The sequence below is a fragment of the Thamnophis sirtalis genome, unplaced genomic scaffold, assembly GCF_051295495.1.
Source record: "Thamnophis sirtalis isolate CommonGarterSnake01/CBP01778 unplaced genomic scaffold, rThaSir2_p1.2 scaffold_5, whole genome shotgun sequence".
NCBI classification, from domain to species: domain Eukaryota; kingdom Metazoa; phylum Chordata; class Lepidosauria; order Squamata; family Natricidae; genus Thamnophis; species Thamnophis sirtalis.
Window position 1 is genome coordinate 30838482 of NW_028261385.1, and position 20767 is coordinate 30859248.

Here is a 20767-nt window from a genome sequence, read left to right on the forward strand (position 1 = left end):
ACAGCATCACCACCAGATGGATTTGTAACTGGCTGACCAACTGCACTCAATGTGTAGTCCTCAATGGAACTGCATCTACATGAAGGAAGGTATGCAGTGGGTTACCCCAGGACTCTGTTTTAAGCCCAGTACTCTTCAACATCTTCATCAATGATTTGGATGAGAGGATAGATGGGGAACCCATCAAATTTGCAGATGACACCAAGCTACCAGGAATAGCCAACACTCCGGAAGATAGGCTTAAGATACAGAAGGATCTTGACAGACTTCAGCATTGGGTGCTATCTAACAAAATAAAATTCAATGGTGAAAAAAGTAAGGTTCAACAAGTATAGTAGTAAGGTTCTTAGACAAGAAAAAAAATGCACAGGTACAGTATATGTAGTACCTTGCTCAAATGATTACTGTGAGAGGGATCTTGGAGTCCTAGTGGACAATCACTTAAATATGAGCCAGCAGCGTGCAGCAGCTGCCAAAAAAGTTAACACAGTTCTAGGCTGCCTAAACAGAGGGGTAGAATCAAGATCATGTGAAGTGTTTAATACCACTTTATAATGCCTTGGTAAGGCCACACTTGGAATACTGCATCCAGTTTTGGTCGCCACGATGTAAAAAAGATGTGGAGACTCTAGAAAGGAAAGAGCAACAAAGATGATTAGGAGAGTGGAGACTAAAACATATGAAGAACGGTTGCAGGGGTTGGACTAGAAGATCTCCAAGATCCCTTCCAACTCTGTTATTCTAAGTATTCTTATTCTAAGAATGGTTTGAAACATCCTTAAAAAGGAGGTGATGTTACAAATCAACATTGTTGAGGCAATACAAAGCCTGACTCCCTAGTTATACCAGCACAATGGTTGGATGGTACAGTAAAATTGTTGTGTATCTCATTGATTAAAGATTGTCATCCATGTGAACCAGGAAGTATGCCTTCTCTGCTGTAGTGCCTTATAACACATCATTCCACCTGAGATTAGTTTAACCAGAATCCTGCTGCCCTTTCAGTAAGCTCTTAAGACTTGGCTGTCCTCAAGCATCAGGGTCAGGAGGTCATTGAGCCTGTGAGGTGCTGTTCACTTACTGCTGACAGTTAATCATCAGTTGCCATTGTTTGCTTCTGTGTTTTTAAATTGTTGTTTGTTATTATATTGATGTTTTAATTGTGCTTGCTGACCAGAGTTGCTGAGATAAGAGGGGCTATATAAATAGAATAAAATAAATAAATCACCACTGAAGAAATGAGTATTAACTGTGCATTCAGTTGCAACATATTTTGAATTTCAGCCCTCAAAACTTTTTAAATTTACTTGCTTTTTCCCTATTCCATTTTATGCTGTTTTGTCTGATTTTGAACTCAAAAATATGCTTAATTATAATATATAACTAAATTGTTTTCATTTTTGGTTGCTACAATCCAGCTATGCACTTTCAACTGTGATACATAGCTATTCAATTACTATGTTATACTATGTTGTGAATATAATAAGCAACTTTTTTAAAGTCCCAGAACTGGAATGTATACAGTACTAGGCTTAAATTCCAAAATTAAGGTTCCACAACACCACAGATTAAAATAATTCTTCTAGGCTTTTGCAAAACCTAAACAGCATATTAAGGGAGGGGGAGGTTTAATCAATCCACCTATTTCCTTTCTGAGAAAGAGCCACATTCATTAGGAATTTGTCCTAATGTTGCCATTTTCATTTGTGGGCACCCTTACAGGAAGCCAAAGTGATGAAGTGAATACACATTCCTGGATGTTGTGATGCATACCCTGACAATTCCCCCATAGATTTTTTTTATTTAAAAAACAACAACAATTTTAACCAAAAGGGGAAAAAAACCTACAAACATTTCAGTTTTCCATACAAAGCCTAGGGCTAACTCAATACACCAACTATATTCTTCTGATGGCTAGAGGCAATAAAAATGACTTGAGAAAATGTGAGGGATCAGACATATCAAGCACACAGTTTAAAAGTTGTAACAGCAGCTATAGAAGCGGTTCTAGATCAGGTTCAGCCCAGAACTAGCCTCAAAACAAACTGATGTAACTACTGGGAAGGTAACAGGCTTATGCTATTAAGAGGGCAGGTAGGGTGAGGTTGCAGCATCTTAAATATAGTAGATAGATTCAACTTGATACACGACCCTTTGGAGGAATGACAAGTAAGTCTAAGTACGAGTTGGGGTGACAATGCCTCAATGAAGAAGCTTCTTTTTCATTCAAGGCATCAAAATCCCACACGAGGTAACAACGGACAGAACGAGAACTGAACCCGCCTTCCGATCGGGCTTCTGCCCGTCCGGCTCCCCTCACTCTCGCGGCCTCCTCTGCAAAACTGGGAGAAATACAGTAACCTCAACTCCGCCACCCGGGAGTCCGCTCGAAGGACCAAGGCCCCAAATGCCCCTGGTCGAATAGACTCCCTCGTAAACCTCAGCACGCTGCCGCCGAGGAAGCGAAGCCGGGGGCTGGAGTTCAGGAGGCGGAGAGCAGAGCCCGTCCCCCTCCCGCTCAGCGCGGCGGCGCCGTAGCCACCACAGAAAGCGCCGCCGAGGAAGCGCCTGGAAGCCGGCGGGCGGACGGCGGCGGCGGCCTCCGCGGCGCCCCACGCCAAACTCTGAAAGCCCGCCGCCCGCCTCTGCTCCTCCCACTCCTTCAACCGATCCTGCCGTGACGCCTCCATTGTGTGCGCAGCGGCAGCGGCTCCCGGCGACTGTTGTATCCGGCCGGCGCCTTTTTCTCCTCCTCCTCCTTCCTTCCCCCTCCCCTTTTCCCGTAGAAACTGCTGTGGCCGCCGCCGCCGCCGCCTCTCCCGCTTCTCCTTTTTCTTCAGCCGGGCGTCCCCCGCTTCGCCGCCTCATCTTCGGTGTCTCCCCCTCCCTTTCACTCGATGACGCGATGGCAACGGCCAACTTCGGCAAGATCCAGATAGGGATCTACGTGGAGATCAAGCGCAGCGATGGTGAGCCGGGGAAGGGGGAGGGGAGGCAGAGGACGGCAGCAAACCGATGAATGGGTGGAAGCGATGCCGCGGGGGAGCTTGAGTGGAGGGGCCCGCCCTCCTCAACCGGGGCCGAAGGTGGGCGCGGGCCCCGAGAAGGAGCGGCGTCGGCGCCGGGGCCTGTGGCGTCGGCCCGCGGTCGTTAAGGAGATTTTTATGTCGCCTCTTGCGGCGCGGATGGGGCGGTGAGGCACCCGGAGTGGCAGACCTGCGCGGTCGCGCCGCTGAAGGCGGCAGAGAAAGAGGGAGGTTGCTGCAGTGCCGTGGGGAAGGGAGGGCGCGGAGCCGCGGGGAGGGTTTTGGGGGTGCGGAGTTGTAGGGGAAGCCGCCCCGGGGATGGGGAGGCTCGGGAAGGGCGTGGCCCGCGAGGCCGAGGCCGGCCGGTTGCAAAAGCTGCGCGCGGAAACTTGGGGGTAGCAACAGGAGTATTTTCGTCGGGCGATGGGGAAGCATGTGCGGGAGACCCAAGGAGAATGCAGGCAGGTCTCACGTGCGGCTTCTCCGAGGTGCAAACCTGTATTCTGAAGCCCGAGTGCGGTCAGCTTTCCTTCTAATTCAAAAGCAAAAGCAAATGGAGTGACATTCCACTATTCGGAACAATGTCATATATAGCGTGCAGCATTTAATTTAAATAAAATAGGATTGCTAATTCTCTCGTTCTGATAGCTGCATACTTGCATACTTCTCCCCCGGGAAGGTGAAGTTCCTGAGTCGATCCCGGGTTTTTTCCCTCTTCCTTTTTTTCCCTTTCTTTTCCCATTTCTGCCCTGTGTCTCGTGGCAACAGTGTGTGAAAAGCTTTCTTAACGTTGCTGATGAAGTTTGTAGGCGTGGGAAGCTTTGGTGAGATTACACTTGCCTGGTGTGGATAACAGTGTGTGGAGGGTTGCATGCAAAATGAATCTTTTTGCTCAGCCATGATGAATGTGAGATGCCATTGGATGCTCCTAGTTATTTTTGATGACGCTGGGATGAGGTCAGATTTAAATTCCTTCTGGAAGGGTACCTATCCGATGCTGCTTAATATTTGTGAAATTCAGGAGCTCCTCACCTGTCTAGAAATTGAAGGTTTTCATAATAGGACTAAGAAATAAACACTTTTGATAATTGTGCTTTCTCTTTCAGCATTTTGATTTGCATTCCCTACACTTTTTATTCTGCAGTTCTAACTGCAGGTACTCATATTGTTAGAGTTTATCAGAGGAACCTATACCGATAGTTAAGCAGTCTTAAATGAATTGAGTTAAAATTCTTGATTTTATTATATTTTCAAAGCAATTCAAGGAATTTGTTCATTCTTTACCACAGAAGATAAAAATGAGTATATGTCTGTAACAAATTGTTTCTGTCTGGGGATCATTGTAACTTTTAAAAAGACACTTGTATCATACTAATTATAAGAAATAGAATTATAGAGTTGCTTACCACTACTGGTAAAAAGTGATGGGATGAATGAAAATTCCTGAGTATCTTTGTTTGGATAGGTTCCTGATGGGCTTTAAATAGTTTAATATCTATACCAGCGATGGTGAACCTTTTTTGGCTCGCGTGCCATAAGCGGGGGAGCTTCCCTGAAGCCTCTGGAGCACAAAAAACCGGCCCTACGGGCAAACCAGAAATTCAGGAATGGACTTCCGGTTTGCTCATAGGGCCGGTTTAAGCCCTCCAGAACCTTCAGGGACCTTCCAGAGGCTTCCCTGAAGGTTCTGGAGAATGAAAAATGACCCAATGGACATACCAGAAGTCACTTCTGGTTTGCCCGTAGGGCTGTTTTTTGCGCTCCGGAGGTTTCAGGGAAGCTCCTGAAGCCTCTGGAGGGCCTGGGGGGGGGGGGAGGCTGTTTTCGCCTTCCCCAGGCTCCTATAAATCCTCTGGAGCCCGGGGAGAGTGAAAAATGGCTTTAAAAAAGGCTGAACCCAGCTGCGCGCTGGCCAGCTGACAGGGCAACGCCTCGCGTGCCCTGACAAATGGCTCATGCCATTTGTGGCAGACGTGCCATAGGTTCGCCATCCCGGATCTACACTATCAAATAGTTTCAAATAAATTGTTTTATTTTTGTAAGGAATCTTAGATTTCGATATTGGTGTTGTGGAGGGCCATTGTCATCCATCTCTCACCAATTTTTTGAAGTTTTTTTTCAAAGTAGTTGACTTGTTGCCTGCTGTTTGGAAAAAAGTGTAAATGCTAGCTTACAAATATGACTTTTGGTAGATTTTATTTCTTCTAATTCTGTAATGAAGCAGGAATTGGAAGAAATATTTAACTTTAATCAGGAAAGTTGAAAAAGCATTCTGAAAGAATGTAGAAGCAAACCACTTCCTTCCTATTGCAAAGAAAACATAGATGAACCAACTATCAGCCAAGCAGTGGATGCATTGCTAATATAACTATGACTCACTATGACTTAAGTCATTTAGGGGATTAAGAAACAATAAAATATGTATGCTGGTGAGATTCCGAACTTTGATATAATTTTATAATAAGAAACAGCATACACGTGTTATTTTAAAAAAAATCACATGACAGATTACTGGTAGTCCTCACTTGCTGTCTACTTATTCAGGGATTATTTGAAGGTAATATACATTGCCACTGAAAAACAAGCCTGATGTTTGAAGTTGTGGCTATCTCATCCCTGTGCTCACATGACTGTGATTTGGGCCCTTGGCAGCTAGTTCACATTTATGACAGTCACAGTATCCCATGGCTACATGATTTCCGTTGTGACATTCTCAGCTGACGTTTGGCAAGCAAAATCAACGAGAAGTTTAAGGGAAGGTGCTCCTTACAGTTGTAATGTTACACTTAGCAACTTGCAATGATTCACTTAATGACCACACCTGGAACTGACCCCTTGAATTGACTTCACATGGTATCAGTCTTAACTACCATACCATTTGGCACCTGAATTGCCATTTTGTCTTGTGGTTGATAAGTGAGGACTACCTGTATAAATGTTGATTAAAGATTGGTAAAGAATTGAATAATAGTTTTTATTGTTTAAGCTTGTTTAACTTATTGCATTGTGTTAAGATACTTCCAGATATAAATTGGCTAAAGTTTGTAATGCAGCAAAATACAATACAATACAATACAATACAATACAATACAATACAATAGCAGAGTTGGAAGGGACCTTGGAGGTCTTCTAGTCCAACCCCCTGCCTAGGCAGGAAACCCTATATCGTTTCAGACAAATGTCTATCCAACATCATCTTAAAGACTTCCAGTGTTGGTCATTCACAACTTCTGGAGGCAAGCTGTTCCACTGATTAATTGTTCTAACTGTCAGGAAATTTCTCCTCAGTTCTAAGTTGCTTCTCTCCTTGATTAGTTTGCACCCATTGCTTCTTGTTCTACCCTCAGGTACCTTGAAAAATAGTTTGAAGGTACAGAGTTACAATTTATATAAGAAATTTATGTTTAAACCATTTTTTGGAACATGTCTGAAGGTCTAAATAATTAAAAAGATACTTGCCAATAAGATATTAAGTTTTGTACCACACACTTGATAGTTCAGTGCCACATGAAAGTGCCACCCATCAAATATAAAAGAATGATGAGATTCTGAGAAAGCAACTAGATATTTATAATACTTGGAAGGCATGGTAAACTATAACTCATTTCATGTACTCATGGATCTAACCAGTCTGTCAATGGTTTGCATTTCCATAGATCAGGGGTTGGCAACCTTAAACATGCAAAGTACCACAAAGGTTCTAACTCTTAACTGGAAGCACCCCATTCAATTCTGGAGCTGACTGTCCTTTTTCTGCTAATTGTCATAATCGAAAGCTCTATCAATTGTGGAGCAGAAGGATGAATGAGCCACATGTGGCTCCAGAGCCATATGTAGCTCCAGAGCCATTGGTTGCCGACCCTGCCATAGACTCTGCCATAGTACAAGAATGTTATTGGTCTTTCTCCTGAAATGTAATCAACCTCACTGTCTACTTGAGTATTCCATGTGTACTATTGCTTCCATTTAGAATTCAGGTAATTTAAGGTTATTTATAGCAAAGACATGACAGGCAGAGAAAAGATTAAATACTCATTTCCCTTCCTAATTCTCTGACTTTGATCCTTTTCTTGAAGTAGTTTTTCCTGTTTAAAAAGGAATTATGGTAACAGTTCATCTACAATATGAGGAGGATAGGGGAGAAAGCCACTATCGTAAAATATCTAAATCTTTTTGCACAGAATATCTGATTGGATAGGCTTTTGGTCTAATCTTTTTTCCATTTTTAGAATATTCTAGTTACTGGGACCACATTCAGTGCTACTGTTATTCTACTGAATACTGTATCCTTGGCCCTCTACTGAAGAGCCAATGCAGATACATGAGCTCAGGACCAGAATTATAGCTTTTCTTCCCTAGTGACATTTGGGTTTAAGCTCTGTTAATTTCAGTAGAAGTTCTAGATGTAAATAGATTCAAAATTATGCTGAAACTCAACCTATTAAAGCTATTAAGATTGAATGCATTTCTATATAAAATTGTAAGTAATAAGGCTGCTAAGATCATTCTAAGGAGTGCTTTGTAGCAACAATTTTACTGAATTTTAGCAAAGCTATGTGTTTGCTGATTCATTGCAGTACCAAACCCAATTGATTGCTTTCTGTGCATGTACATGTGAACTGGGAAGGCCCTCAAAGCAGTTGGCTCTTATGACTCAGTTACACTTCATTTGCACAGCCTTACCTGAGTCGAAGAAACATATTTATACCCTCAAAATGTTTCAAATATATTCATATATTTTCCACCCAAGTTTTGAATGTAAAAATAGAAGAAATATGCATTCTAAAGAATAATGTTATTTCATTACACATTTTAGTAAGAAGTGAAAATTAGATTAACAAAGATGTGAACCAAATAAGGATTCTCACCTTAATGGATAGAAACCTCTTCAAGCATTGTATTTCTACTGGTAAATACAAACTACTTTCTTTGCATGTTTTTCTTTCTAGAGTGCAGGTTTCTCATTTTTTCATCCAGTTCCCTTCAGAAAAATTAATCTTTGATATTGAGTAAATTATTTAGTCTATGGTTGTATCTCTGAGGTGAAATGTAATGTACAAGTAATCCCTTGATTTACAACAGTTCATTTAGTGGCCATTCAAAGTTACAATGGCAGTGAAAAAAGTAACTTGACCATTTTTCACATGACTATTGCAGCATCCCCATGGTCACGTGATCAAAATTCAGATGCTTGGCAATCAACTCATATTTATTATGGCTGCATTGTCCGGTGGTCATGTGATCAACTTTTGTGAACTTCTGACAAGCAAAGTCAATAGGGAAGCCAGTCTCAGTTAGCAATTGTGTTACTAACTTATCAACTGCAGTGATTCACTTAACAATTGTAGCAAGAAAGGTAATAAAATGGGTCAAAATTCACTTAACAAATGTTTCACTTAGCAACAGAAATGTTGGACTCAATTGTGGTCAAGGACTACCTGTACCTGTCAATACAAAATGGCAGAAAAGTTTATTAAGCTATCAAGGTCATGTAGGCCAGTCAGCTGCTGATTGCTAGAATGTGTGTGTGTGTGTGTGTACACAGACAGACAGACAGATAAAACTTACTCTCAGAATCTGTGGTCCTTAACCTCAATTGATTGCCCTGCCTTCTGGAATGAGACAAAATAGGTCTTGATTTTCTTTGTGGCATGATTTGGGGTATTTAAAAACTGATTTTTTTGGGGGGGGGAGGCTAAACATACAAAGATCATTCTATTTCTCATAGGTCTTACTTCCAGTTTCCTTATTCAACATTATTCTTGCTCTTCTCTAATAGTGTCTGAATCATTAAAACATAGTGTCCATAATTGGATAGATGGTCCTAGAATCCTAATACCCGGAATTTATAAGTGTTTCTACTTCTCTTACCATTATTTGTATGATGGCTTCCAGCTCCCATTCATTGCCCTAGGACAGGGGTCCTCAAATTTTTTAAATAGGGGGACAATTCACGATCCCTCAGATTGTTTTGGGGGCTAGGCTGGCTCTGTGGGGATGGCTAGGTGATCATGTGACTGGGTGGGCATGGCTAGGTGATCATGTGACTGGGTGGGCATGGCTAGGTGATCATGTGACTGGGTGGGAGTGGCAAATTTAGCTGTCCATTTTGCCCATTTTTGCCTCGGGGTGGATGGGCGTAGGAAGCCCGAGCTAAGAAGTGGAGGCGAGGGGTGCCGTTTTCTCTGTCTGGAGCATCTTCGCATTGTGTTTTGGCCTCCCTTGTCCCCAGAAGCATTCTGGTGGGCAAAAATTGGATGCTCCGAGGCCTCCGCGCATCCCATTTTTGGCCTCCCTGGCTCCCAGAAGCACTCTGCCGGGCAAAAATGGGATGCGTGGAGGCCTCTGCACCTCCTGTTTTTGGCCTCTCCGGCCCCCAGAACCACTCTACCAGGCAAAAACAGCCTTACCTTCCAGCTCCAGCCCGCAGGGTTCGCTAAGGTGAGAACTGCACTCAGCTGAAGGGTGGGGGCTGATGAGTGGGCAGGGCAATATGGGTGGGGCAGCCTCATCCCGCACAGGCCGGATTAATGGCTTCAGCAGACCGTAGTTTGAGGACCCCTTCCCTAGGAGAAAAGACTGTCTTTTAATTGTTACTTCCATTTGCTGGATTGTTCAGTTACAGTTATAGGAAAATCAAAAATAATCAAACCTGATTTTCTTGTTTAGGTGCCTTTACTTAATAATTGCTAAAATAACAGCCTATGGAATGATGTAACCAGATGTAGGAGTAGGTATAATTGATGGCCGATCACATTTTCATCCATTAAGATGAAAATTGATTAGAAAATGTTGTAAACTAGAATATATTACTGAGAGAAAAAGTTGAAGTAAGATAAGCCAGGCACACGTTAGTATTGTTATTCAAATTACTGGCAGATTTTCACCATAATTTATTTCCTCAAAATTTAGGTTGCTTTCCACAGGTTCCTCTTTGCCAGATTCTGGTGATTCCTGTACTCCATTGCTTGCTATGGATTTTCATTTGGGATTGGATTAGCTGTCTTTGGACCATCAGGTATAGTTCAAAACAGCCCCTTTATTATCTGACAGTGACATTTTGGAGAACAGAAGCAATTCGTTGCATCATTTTCTACTATGATTTGTGGACTCTCCAGATCCCTAGCATTTTCTCTATTCCTTCATTCCCACAGAGCATGTATTAAAAGTTTTCAGCATAGGAAGTAAAAAGTTCAGGAATAATAAACCCTCTCAGCAAATGCAGTATGAAGTTGCAAAACCTGAGTGTAAGATATGGTATTATTTTTGTAACATTCCAACTATGGCATTTTTGGAAATTGTCATGCCCTAGAATCATTTCAATATTTAGCTTAGAAACAGTGGTGAGCATTCTGTTTAAACATTAATGCCTATAGATAGTTTGATCTTTAAGCCTTTTCATAGGCACTATTGCAACAGCTTCAGCATTCATTTTTGAAAAAGTTCTTTGGGGAATATTTCATTCGTTATTACTACAAAAGGCTTAGGCTTGCCAAAAGGAAAAAAATGCCATATTTCTTATAAAGATGTGACTAGAATAACAAGAAGTCCAGGCTTGGAGTTAAATGTAGAATTGACCATATTGTAAGAGATATTCCTTAGATAAAAGCTTTTGAATGTGTGAAAGTCATTAGAAACCCCATTATTGGAAGAAAACTCAAATAGGCTTGCTAGGTGTTCAAGACTCATATTTTTTCAGAAATGATTTAGTGACTAGCATACTTACTTAATCAACACCATATATACAGCTCTCTGTGACCTGTAAATTGTTGTTCATATACAAACACACTAACTAGAATCTTATAAGGTCTTTTCTAATTCACATGGTATAAGTCATCAGCCAAATCACTCTCCACAAAGAGTTATCCAGCCTTTAACTGAAAATTTCCAGTGAAGGTTAGTCAATTAATCTTTCTGAGCTGATTGTTGCACTATTTAACAGCTATTGCCATTAAGAAATTCCTCCCTAGTATTTAGCCTGAATTCTTTATTTTAATTTCAATTTCTTAGTTCTAGTCCTACACTCACCTTCAATAGACAGCTGAGTCTTCACCCTGTTTTTTGTGACAGCCTTTTAGATATTTGTAGACAGCTACTGTACTGTTCCCTAGTCTTCTCTCTGGCAGGTTAGGCATGTAGCCACCCAGCACCTCTCTTACAAACATTTCTAGCTTTTCCATGTCCATTTATATATTTAAAATTTTGCATAAACCCTGTTTTAAAAAAGGTCTCAAAGTAATTTAAAATATTCGGTCAAAATACTTTTTAGTATGTACTATTTTAGTCAACACTTTTTGATGTCTTATTTGCTCAATTCTTCAAACATAAAGCATACTAGCTGTAGAATTCTGGGAGTTGAAATCTTACATCTTAATGTTGCTAAAGTAGGTCTAACCTGTACAAAGTATAGTGGTATTTATTACTTCCTTTGATCTTGGTGCAGTGATTTGCTTAATATGCAACATGCTTATATTGGCAACCCGTTGATGGTCCACTAATACATCAGGGCTTTCTTTTATACATTGTCAACAAGCCATAACTTCCAAATTTAATGCTGCAAAAGTAATCAACTTTTCATTCCTCTAGGTCAGGGGTATCAAACATTGTCACATGACGTATTGTGACTTTTTCCCCTTCGCTAAACGGGGTGGCCGTGGGCAGCACGTGATTCCTCTGACCGACAGGCCACGAGTTTCACACCCTTGCTCATTTATAAGAATATGGTATAGCACTGGCAGTGGTGGGTGTCCTACTTGCTATTTCCTCCCAGGAATTGATGTAGTTCATTTATGAAGAAAGTATGGATGCCATCGTTTAAGTAGTTGTACACTTACTGAAATACAATACTGCTGTTTATAATTTGAAATCCATTTTCTTAATTTTTATTTTCTGTTTTTGCATGACATAAAAGAACTAAGCTGCTCTATCTTTAATGCATGAACCTATTGAGACGCTATACACCTGCTGTTCTTTTTGTCTCATAAGAGAAAAAAGTTGTGTTTTTTCTGTAACATTTTTTTCTAGGGTTTTCTCATCATTTTTGACCCTTGTTGAACAACTGAATTTTTTTTAACCTCATGACTATGTTGAGTGGTATATGTCTAATAAAAGATGGTGAAGAAGATATTTATCAGAAGATGTTAATCCATTTGAAACCATATTTATATAAAGTATTAGTATAAATTATTGCTGTTTTTATTATTTCATGTAATAATATATTAATGGTATCTTTAACAGAAACAAGGATTGGTTGGTCTTGGCTTAATTTTTTTATGGTGTATGAATGTAAGTCTCATTTTAGGACTTTTTTTGCTACTGAATATTTTTGATCACAATTCAGTTGTGATCAGTAACTGGATAGAGAATTGAGGTTACAAGATGTATGATTGTGTATTCATGGAAAAATATTTGTGTCTTGGGCTCTAAAAGTTGTTTTATCAATGTATAATGAATTAGAAGCATGAACAGAAAAGATCATCACAGTTTGTTTTTTAAAAGTTGAATCTTAATATGAAATTGTATAAATTTATATCTATTTAATAGGTTGTTGTATTTTTCTCTTTTGAAAAAAAATATGCATTTAAGAGAAAGAATATAGGCTAGGGTTTTATGAGATCTTAGTGTTGGATAGTTGGTTTTCTTATTTTATTTTCTGTGGGGGTACTCCCCCCTCCATTGTACACACACACACACACACACACACACACATCCCAGTATATCTGTTCCAGTTTCTTTCTTGCTGAAGTTTTGAGTTGTCAAACTTGTGGTTACTTTTTCCCCAGACTTAAGGGTTAGAGGCATCTGTTCAGTGTTTCCATAATTATTCTGTCTAGCCTGAAAATTGGTTGCACTCTTGCCAACTTCATCCTTTACAGGGATTATAAAAAAATCCATGGAGTAGATTGTGAAGACGAAAAAAAACCTGATCCTGTAAAGAAGGTAGTGGCACTTCCGTATTGATGCTAAGAGATCTAAATGGGTCTATCCAAGTTGTTATCAGGAATCAAGATCGAGAGTTTTTTTCCTTTTATCACATAGAGATCACATATCACAGAGATAGTCTCAATGAAAGTTACTTCCTAGTTTGATAATTTCTTAAAAATTCTTCTGTCTACTTGCTTCAGTTATCTTAAATATCATGTTTATGAGATTCATTTCCATATAGAAATATTAATGTCTGCATTTGTGATAAATTCCATTGAATTGCTCTGTATAAACAATAAATGTACCCCCAAAAAAGTGATGGAATCTCTTTCAGTTCTATATACTGTGGATTGTTGTGGGCCAAAAATATTGGTGTTCCTCTCTCATCTAATGTCTCCATTTTTTAAACTGACAATTTTAAACTCAAAAAACATTGTCAATATTGGGAGAGGAGATTCCTAATGTATGATATAGGCTGTTGCCATAAACCATCCTGACAGAAAATCATTATTTTTTAATTTAGTGTCTTTTATGACTAGTTATTTTCTTAATATGTATAATATTGTATTACAGTAGAGTTCCCCAACCTTTTTGGCTTTGTGCTCACCTTGATCTTTGCACAAGTGGGGATGCGCACACATTCTCCCACTACTTTCGTGGCCCAGTTCCATATGGCTCAATGCCTAGAGGTGGGCTGTGGCTCAGGAGTTGAGGATCATCGAGATCAGATAGGGTAGCTTTCCTGACAACAGAATATACTTTTTAATTCTTATGGAGAAAATGCCAGTTATTCTAAAATAGCACTAGCACTTAGACATATTGCTTTATAGTGCTTTACAGTCCACTCTAAGCAGTTTTACAAAGTCAACATATTGCCCCAACAATCTGGGTCCTCATTTTTTTTATAAAGTTTTTTTTTTATTTTTAATTTTCAAAACAAACACAACACATAAAATCTTCATTTTTTACATACCATAGAAAGTGTATCAGTTGGTTACAAAAGACTTTTGTGCATCTCTTCCACAGTCGTCAAGAATAATTCATATTAACTCAAGTATTTTAACTCACATATTTATACATGTTACCGTCATCATACCTCAATTTTCATTTGACTATAGTTGTTTAAACATCTTTCATCAAAAAATATACCAAGATTTAATACATAACCACATACTGGCATTTCATTTACTATTTCTAAAATCCTCCAATGATACTAAATTCTTATGTACTATTCTAGCTAAACATCCATAATATTTAATAACAAAGTTTTCTATCCTTCTTTCCAAATCACTGTTTACAATTTACATCTCATTTCCTTATATTGTACCCATACGTGCATACATACATATGTTATTATCATTATCCCTCCTTTATTTAACTATGTCCTACATCATATCATTTCCCCCCCTAGTAATCAAGACTTAACTGAATCTAACTTAATTCTTTTTTTATTGTTGTTATTAATCTATATATATAATCCAAAAGGGTCCAGCAGCAGAGCTTTCTTTGGCTTTATGTATACATTATTATCATTATCAATTATTTATTTAACTATATCTATTATTACTAAATTTCGCTAAGTTTAGCTAGTTTTAAATTATACTCTTCCATCTATCAACCTATATCTTTCCAATAACAAAACAGTGTCATATCTTCTGCCATTTGTGGCGTCAATCCTCTAATCATCTCCTTAATCAGCTTTGTATGGACTCCTCTTAGCAACTCTTTCCTTATAAGATCTCTTATGTAATTTCGATGCCCTTCTTCTGTTTCCTTAATCAGCTTATCTTTGATTGTCGGTGGTATTATCAAAACTATTGCTAATAAGATTGCTCTCTTTAAATCTATAAATTCTTTTATTTTTTCTTCTTCTGTATCTTCCCATCTGGGGTAGGTTTCCCCTCCATTTAATTCCTCTTTTGTATTCCACTCTTTCCGTTTTCAGGAACAAACCAATCACCATAAATATCAGCAATTTTAATTTCTTTATATTCATTTTCCTCTTCGATTTTTTGGATTTTAACCGCCACTTTTTCCATTTGATGAACATCTTCAACTTCTCCGTCATATTTTACTGTTAGATGTACTAAGTAATCCAACTTTTTCTCTATCCTCTCACTTGTATTTGATAATTTCTGTATTTCTGAGAATATCTTTTGCAGATTTAAAACTTCTTTCTGGTGTTGAAATTGCGCCATGATTTCCAGCTAACAAATACTGCTACTCTAGCTTAGAAGGTTTTAGCAGAATTAAGCATCACAATAACATTTCACCTTTCTCTGGTTAAAAATCTACTTCAAAGGAACATCTATGTGCTTTTCTTCTTCTTCTTATCACTCTTTGTAAACAAGCTGTGAATCCTTGAAGTGCCAAGCCAGGGTGATCAGTGAAAAAAGTATTTCGTTTCCAATACATAAACCTCTAGCTTCCGAGTAGCAGCGTTACGTTACAATGTTACCATTTCTTTGTTTCTTTTTGTATCTTTTTGTATTTCAAGTTAAAAAAAAGTCCGATTCTTAAATGAGTTAGAAAAACGCCTACAGTAATGAAAGAGGAGAGTTTTAGTCCATAGATTACAGAGAATAGTCAAAGAAAAAAAAATAGAATAAGGAAACTTAATCCGTTCATTTTAAAAGGCTTGCATAAATTCCATCCGTAAAAATAGCATTTAAAAAGTAAGATAACCCACTGTTCAAAACTAGTCCAAATTGAATTCCGCCACTTATTTATTCGGTTCTCCAATTTAAATTAATTTTAAGGTTTTTTTATAGGCAGTCACTTTTAAAACAGTAAAAATTCCTCACCAGCTGAAAACACTTTCTCTTTCCATATCCTTCTGTTTTGGAGCCGCCTCGACCTCATCAGCCATTTGGCTGGATTTTTTGTCACTGGCTTGAAGAACTTCTCTTGGATCAAACAGACTTTGCGATGTCCCTGTGATCAGCAAGATGTATTCTTCCTGTTCATCGTCTCTACGGGACGGTTTAGGTCCATTTGGCCCACCCAGAGGCAAAAGTGTCGACTGCAATCTCAGAGCATTGAGATCGCACGTCGTGTCATCGTGATTTCGGCTCCTCCCCTCCCAGTCTGGGTCCTCATTTTATCCACCTTGGAAGGCTGAGTCAACCTTAAGCCTGATGAGATTTGAACTGCCAAATTGCAGGCAGCTGGCAGTCAGCAGAAGTGGCTTGCAGTACTGCATTCTAATCACTGTGCCATCGAGGCTCATATAATAATAATTATGATTTTATTAATATTTTTCTTTTCTTATAGATATGCTTTGAATCTCAGAGTAGGTCACTTCACCCAGTTTTAACATAGTCTTCTTGCTTCTGTAGTTATGTTATTGGAAGGAGATAACTTAAATCTCTGGCTAGACTTTATCTAGCAACTGAATTAAGTTCATTCACTAAGAAGAAAAATATGTTTTGTCTTCAGCAGTTATTTTGAATGAGTTTGTTATCAGAGAAACAAAGAAATGGATTCAAATAAGGAAATGAGCCTGACTTCCTTACACTTCTCCAGATGAATCTGTAAACATGTACAAAGGAGAAAAAATTCCCAAAAGAAAAACAGCTGTTTATCTGATAAATGAGAAAGCAGCAGAGCTTTCTTTGGCTTTATGTATTGTGTCATTTAGAAAATGATTAGGTATGATTGATTGTTATCTGAAATGAAAGAAAATACAAACACTAGAGAGGGTTTTTTTCTTGAGGAATCATGGTTCTTAATAGTGCTTTCTTTTGGTGAGTGTAAATCCTATAGAGCAGGGGTGTTAAACCCGTGGCTGGATGCATCACTGGCTGGCAACGCTGACCCCCAGTTTAACGAAGGGAGGAAAAGTCGTGATACATCATGTAAGAACAATGTGACGCTGCGAGTTTGATACCCCTGCTACAGAGGTAAATATTGAGTGCTTCTTGTTAGCCATTCCATGGGCTAAAATAATTTAATTATGTTCATGAAAAAAAAATCTGCAGTTGGTAAAATCATTGGAGAACCAATTTTACTGTTTGACCAAATGTTCCAAATATGGTATGTGTATATATACCGTATTTGGAACATTTCATGACATTTCTACTTTTTTAGTAGTTTTTAAAGAAAAATACTTTTATTTTTAAATATCAGATTCTTTTATGTACTTTAATAGATTTGTAAATGTTCATTATTAATTACTCATGGCAAGCAATCCTTGTCTTTCAAGAAGCAGGCAAGCAAGTTTTTGTAAATTGAATGGTGGTAGAAATTGTTATTTTCCCATATTTTTTTCCAAGTGTTAGTATTAGGATTGTTTGAAAATAATTCAGAAGTGTTTCTGAATGTGTGTACATAGCATCTCTTTAAGACAGCAGCAATTTTAAAGCATTCATGTGACTCAGAAAAAAGATCTGTCTGCTAATCAGTTGACTCCCAAAGCTGCCATTTCTGAAAATAAAATTTTGGATGCTTTAAAAGAGGTGTTGTGCTCATTTTTCCATTCATTCTGAAGTACCTTTTTTGAATTTTTTGAAGCATGTTCAACCTTATTCTCTCTTATACTTAGCGCAATATATGAAGAATAGTTTATAAGCTTTATTGGGTGATTTGCAAAGATATTCTTATAGATTGTAACCACAAAAAAATAATGTAAGGACAAGGAAATGATATACTTAGCCAATGTTTAGTTTGTGACTTAAAAAATGCCAGTTCCTGAAGATAGCTGCAATTTGTGTTAATTATGAAAAACCTCAAGCTATGATTCCTTGACAATTAAACAGTATTATTCTCTTTTCATTTATATTATTGACAGGCACTTGATGTTCACGTATGTAGGCTAATTATCTAATATCATGGCTTAGCCATTAACAAATGCCAGTGCACCATATATAGCCTCAAGGAATAATTGAAACAATGTGAACTGAAACCATGACTCCAAACGCACAAAAATGCTGATAACCACCAGCAACCAAATACATCTTCATTATATACCTCACCCATTTTTATAAACTATCTAAATCTGTAACTCACTTTATTAATCAACAGAAATCCAATAAAAGTTATCAAAAATACCTAACATGAATATATAGTCCCATTTTCTGTTTAACATCAAATCCAAATACCTCTCTTTAATAATGAAAATCTGATCTTAATTAAGAATTAAACTTTACAGAAATTCAAAACCATTAAGCATTATCAAAGATAAGTTTTTATTTATATATCAGGAGCAGAGGTAGTATTCAGCAGGTTCTGACCAGTTCTGGAGAATCAGTAGCGGAAATTTTGAGTAGTTCAGAGAACCGGTAAATACCACTGACTGGCCATGCCCCCATCTATTCTCTGCCTCCCGAGTCTCTGCTGATCTGGAGGAAATGAAGATTTTACACTATCCTTCCCCTGGAGTGGAGTGGGAATGGAGATTTTACATTATTATTTAACTATAATCCAACAAACCAATTTTGCTTCCCCCCCCTTTTCCTCCCAGAAGTCTTTAAAATATTAACTCTCTTATATTCTGATTTAAAATAAGTACTCCACATTGTTCTTTTGTTACCTTATTTGTATGTGTATCTCTCTTGATTGTTAAATAGTACACAAGCTGTATTTGTAAATCCAATAATTTCCTTCTTTTACGTTATAATTTTGGTATCTTCCATGACATCCTTTTCAATTTGATTCAAAGAAACTTGATTCTCTTCAGTAGTTTTGTTTGCAATATTGGGTTAAGTAGATCACACAGTTCTTGAGTCTAGAACAGGGGTAGTCAACCTTTTTATACCTACCGCCCACTTTTGTATCTCTGTTAGTAGTAAAATTTTCTAACTGCCCACCAGTTCCACAGTAATGGTGATTTATAAAGTAGGGAAGTAACTTTATAAAATTTATAAAGCAGAGTTACAGCAAACCCCTACCGCCCACCATGAAAGCTGGAACGCCCACTAGTGGGTGGTAGGGACCAGGTTGACTACCACTGGTCTAGAAGTCCTTGAGTCTAAAAGGTCTTAACATAGCCATCATCCAGTGATCAACTTTCAAAGCCTTCTTATCAGTAGTTTATAAACTACTGATAAACACAAATTCTTTTCTATAAGAGAGGATAGTTTTTCTTAATTTCCATGTCTTTAAATAAACTTCATCCAAATTCTTAATGTTTTAAGAACTTTCCAGAAACAACACTATAGTCATCCTTTTACTGTATAATACAAGAAATAAAAGCTTACCAAGCTGGAGACACATATTTTTATTTCTTTTTAAGCGGATTAAAGAGGGACTCACTCAGAAAATGCATAACTAGCAATTTTGAAGGCTTTTAAATCTTGAAGAAGTCATAAATTAAAACCCAAGGTGATTATAAAGATGGGACTTCGTTGAATTTTAAAATGGCCACATTAATGGCTCAGTATGATAAAACCCACGACTCCCAAGTGATCACAAGTGACTACAAAAATATCAGTTTCTGCTATTGAGTTCACAAAAAACTCCCAATTGATCGGAATACACAAGGGTGATCTCAAAATCACCCTTTAATTCAGAGATAACTATTTGGATTCTACATCCAGCTGCCTTTGACTGCAATGTCTTCCACAAAATGTGGGGTGTCAGTTCATCTGCTCACTGGAAGTGTTCTCCCTAGTAGAGCTCAGTGATGAACATCAACTAGTAGTCATAAGACATGATGAAAATTCTTTAATCTCACACCCTATGGATAGACATACATAATTTCAATGGGGAAACGGTGAATACCCTAGACAAATCAGCTACCCATAGAGAGAGAGAGAGAAACACATTTGTACACTATTCAATGAGGACTATAGAAAGCTAAAAAGAAAAACAGAAAGTCCAGAACATATGGTTTCTAGCAGCCTACAGCCTGAAAAGCATATAAACTATTCAAACAGAAAACTACCCTAGTCAAGGAACTACCAAGGAGAAAACTGTACCCACCATCATTGGCAAGGCAAGCAACTGTATGTAAAAAAGGTGCAAACCCCACATTCATTAACACTGAAGATGTTACGGTAGTAATGAAATGTCTGCCTGCGAACAGCCAAACTCAGAAAGCACCAAGGATTCAAAAGAAAATATTTTCAGATAAAATATATAGAAGGAGAAGGACTTAGGAGAATGGTTTTTATGCTGTATAATGATACGTTAGTTTCTACTATCAGCTTAGGGAGAAAAAGTCTCCTAGATAGAGCATAATGGCAAATAGAGGGCAGCCTGGTTTTTTCAGTTGGTTAAAGAAGGAATAGGTATATGAAACTTTCCCAACCATTTATTGTTTGTAAATAGCCTGGGTATTGAGAGCCACCATGTTGCAATACGTTGTGACTCTTTTTAAGGATCTTTTGATCACATTTTAAAGCTTAATATCCTTCCCTTCCAGGTCGAATACATGAAGCTATGGTAACCTCTCTAAATGAGGATAATGAAAGTGTTACTGTAGAATGGATTGAAAATGGTGATACTAAAGGAAAAGAGGTATGGCTTTTTTAACCATCTAAATGTTATGAAAAATGAAATTCTTCAAAGACAAATACAGTATCAATTTGTAGAAATATTAAATATGAATTGCATTCAATAAAAACCGTAAGAAGGTGGTTCAATGGTATTTTGTATGTTTTTAAAAAAATCAGTCTTAATGGAAGAAATAATTAAAATTTCATCGCCAGTTGAATTTGCAAGAAATAGCGTGACCCTATACGAGTAGTCAGTCCTGTATTTCTGTTGCTAAGTAACTTGGCTTTTACTTTGTCAGAAAGTCGCAAAAGATGATCACATGACCCTAGGACATTGCAACAATCATAAATATGAGTCAGTTGCCAAATGCCTGAATTTTG

General features: G+C 38.2%; 1 protein-coding gene across 6 annotated transcripts in view; it reads left to right on the forward strand.

Moving 5' to 3' along the window:
• Positions 1-2461: 2461 nt before the first annotated feature.
• Positions 2462-20767, forward strand: part of KIF2A (kinesin family member 2A) — a 56680-nt gene continuing 38374 nt past the window's right edge. For 2 of the 6 annotated variants that reach the window (XM_087715546.1, XM_087715549.1), the window contains exons 1-2: positions 2462-2969; positions 20314-20408. In XM_087715546.1, coding sequence (XP_087571672.1) covers positions 2906-2969; positions 20314-20408 — 159 coding nt within the window. In that variant the 5' untranslated portion in view covers positions 2462-2905. Of the gene's footprint in view, positions 2970-9936; positions 10045-20313; positions 20409-20767 lie in introns of those variants that run through there. The other 4 variants (XM_087715551.1, XM_087715552.1, XM_087715548.1 and 1 more) reach the window with 3 other exon arrangements.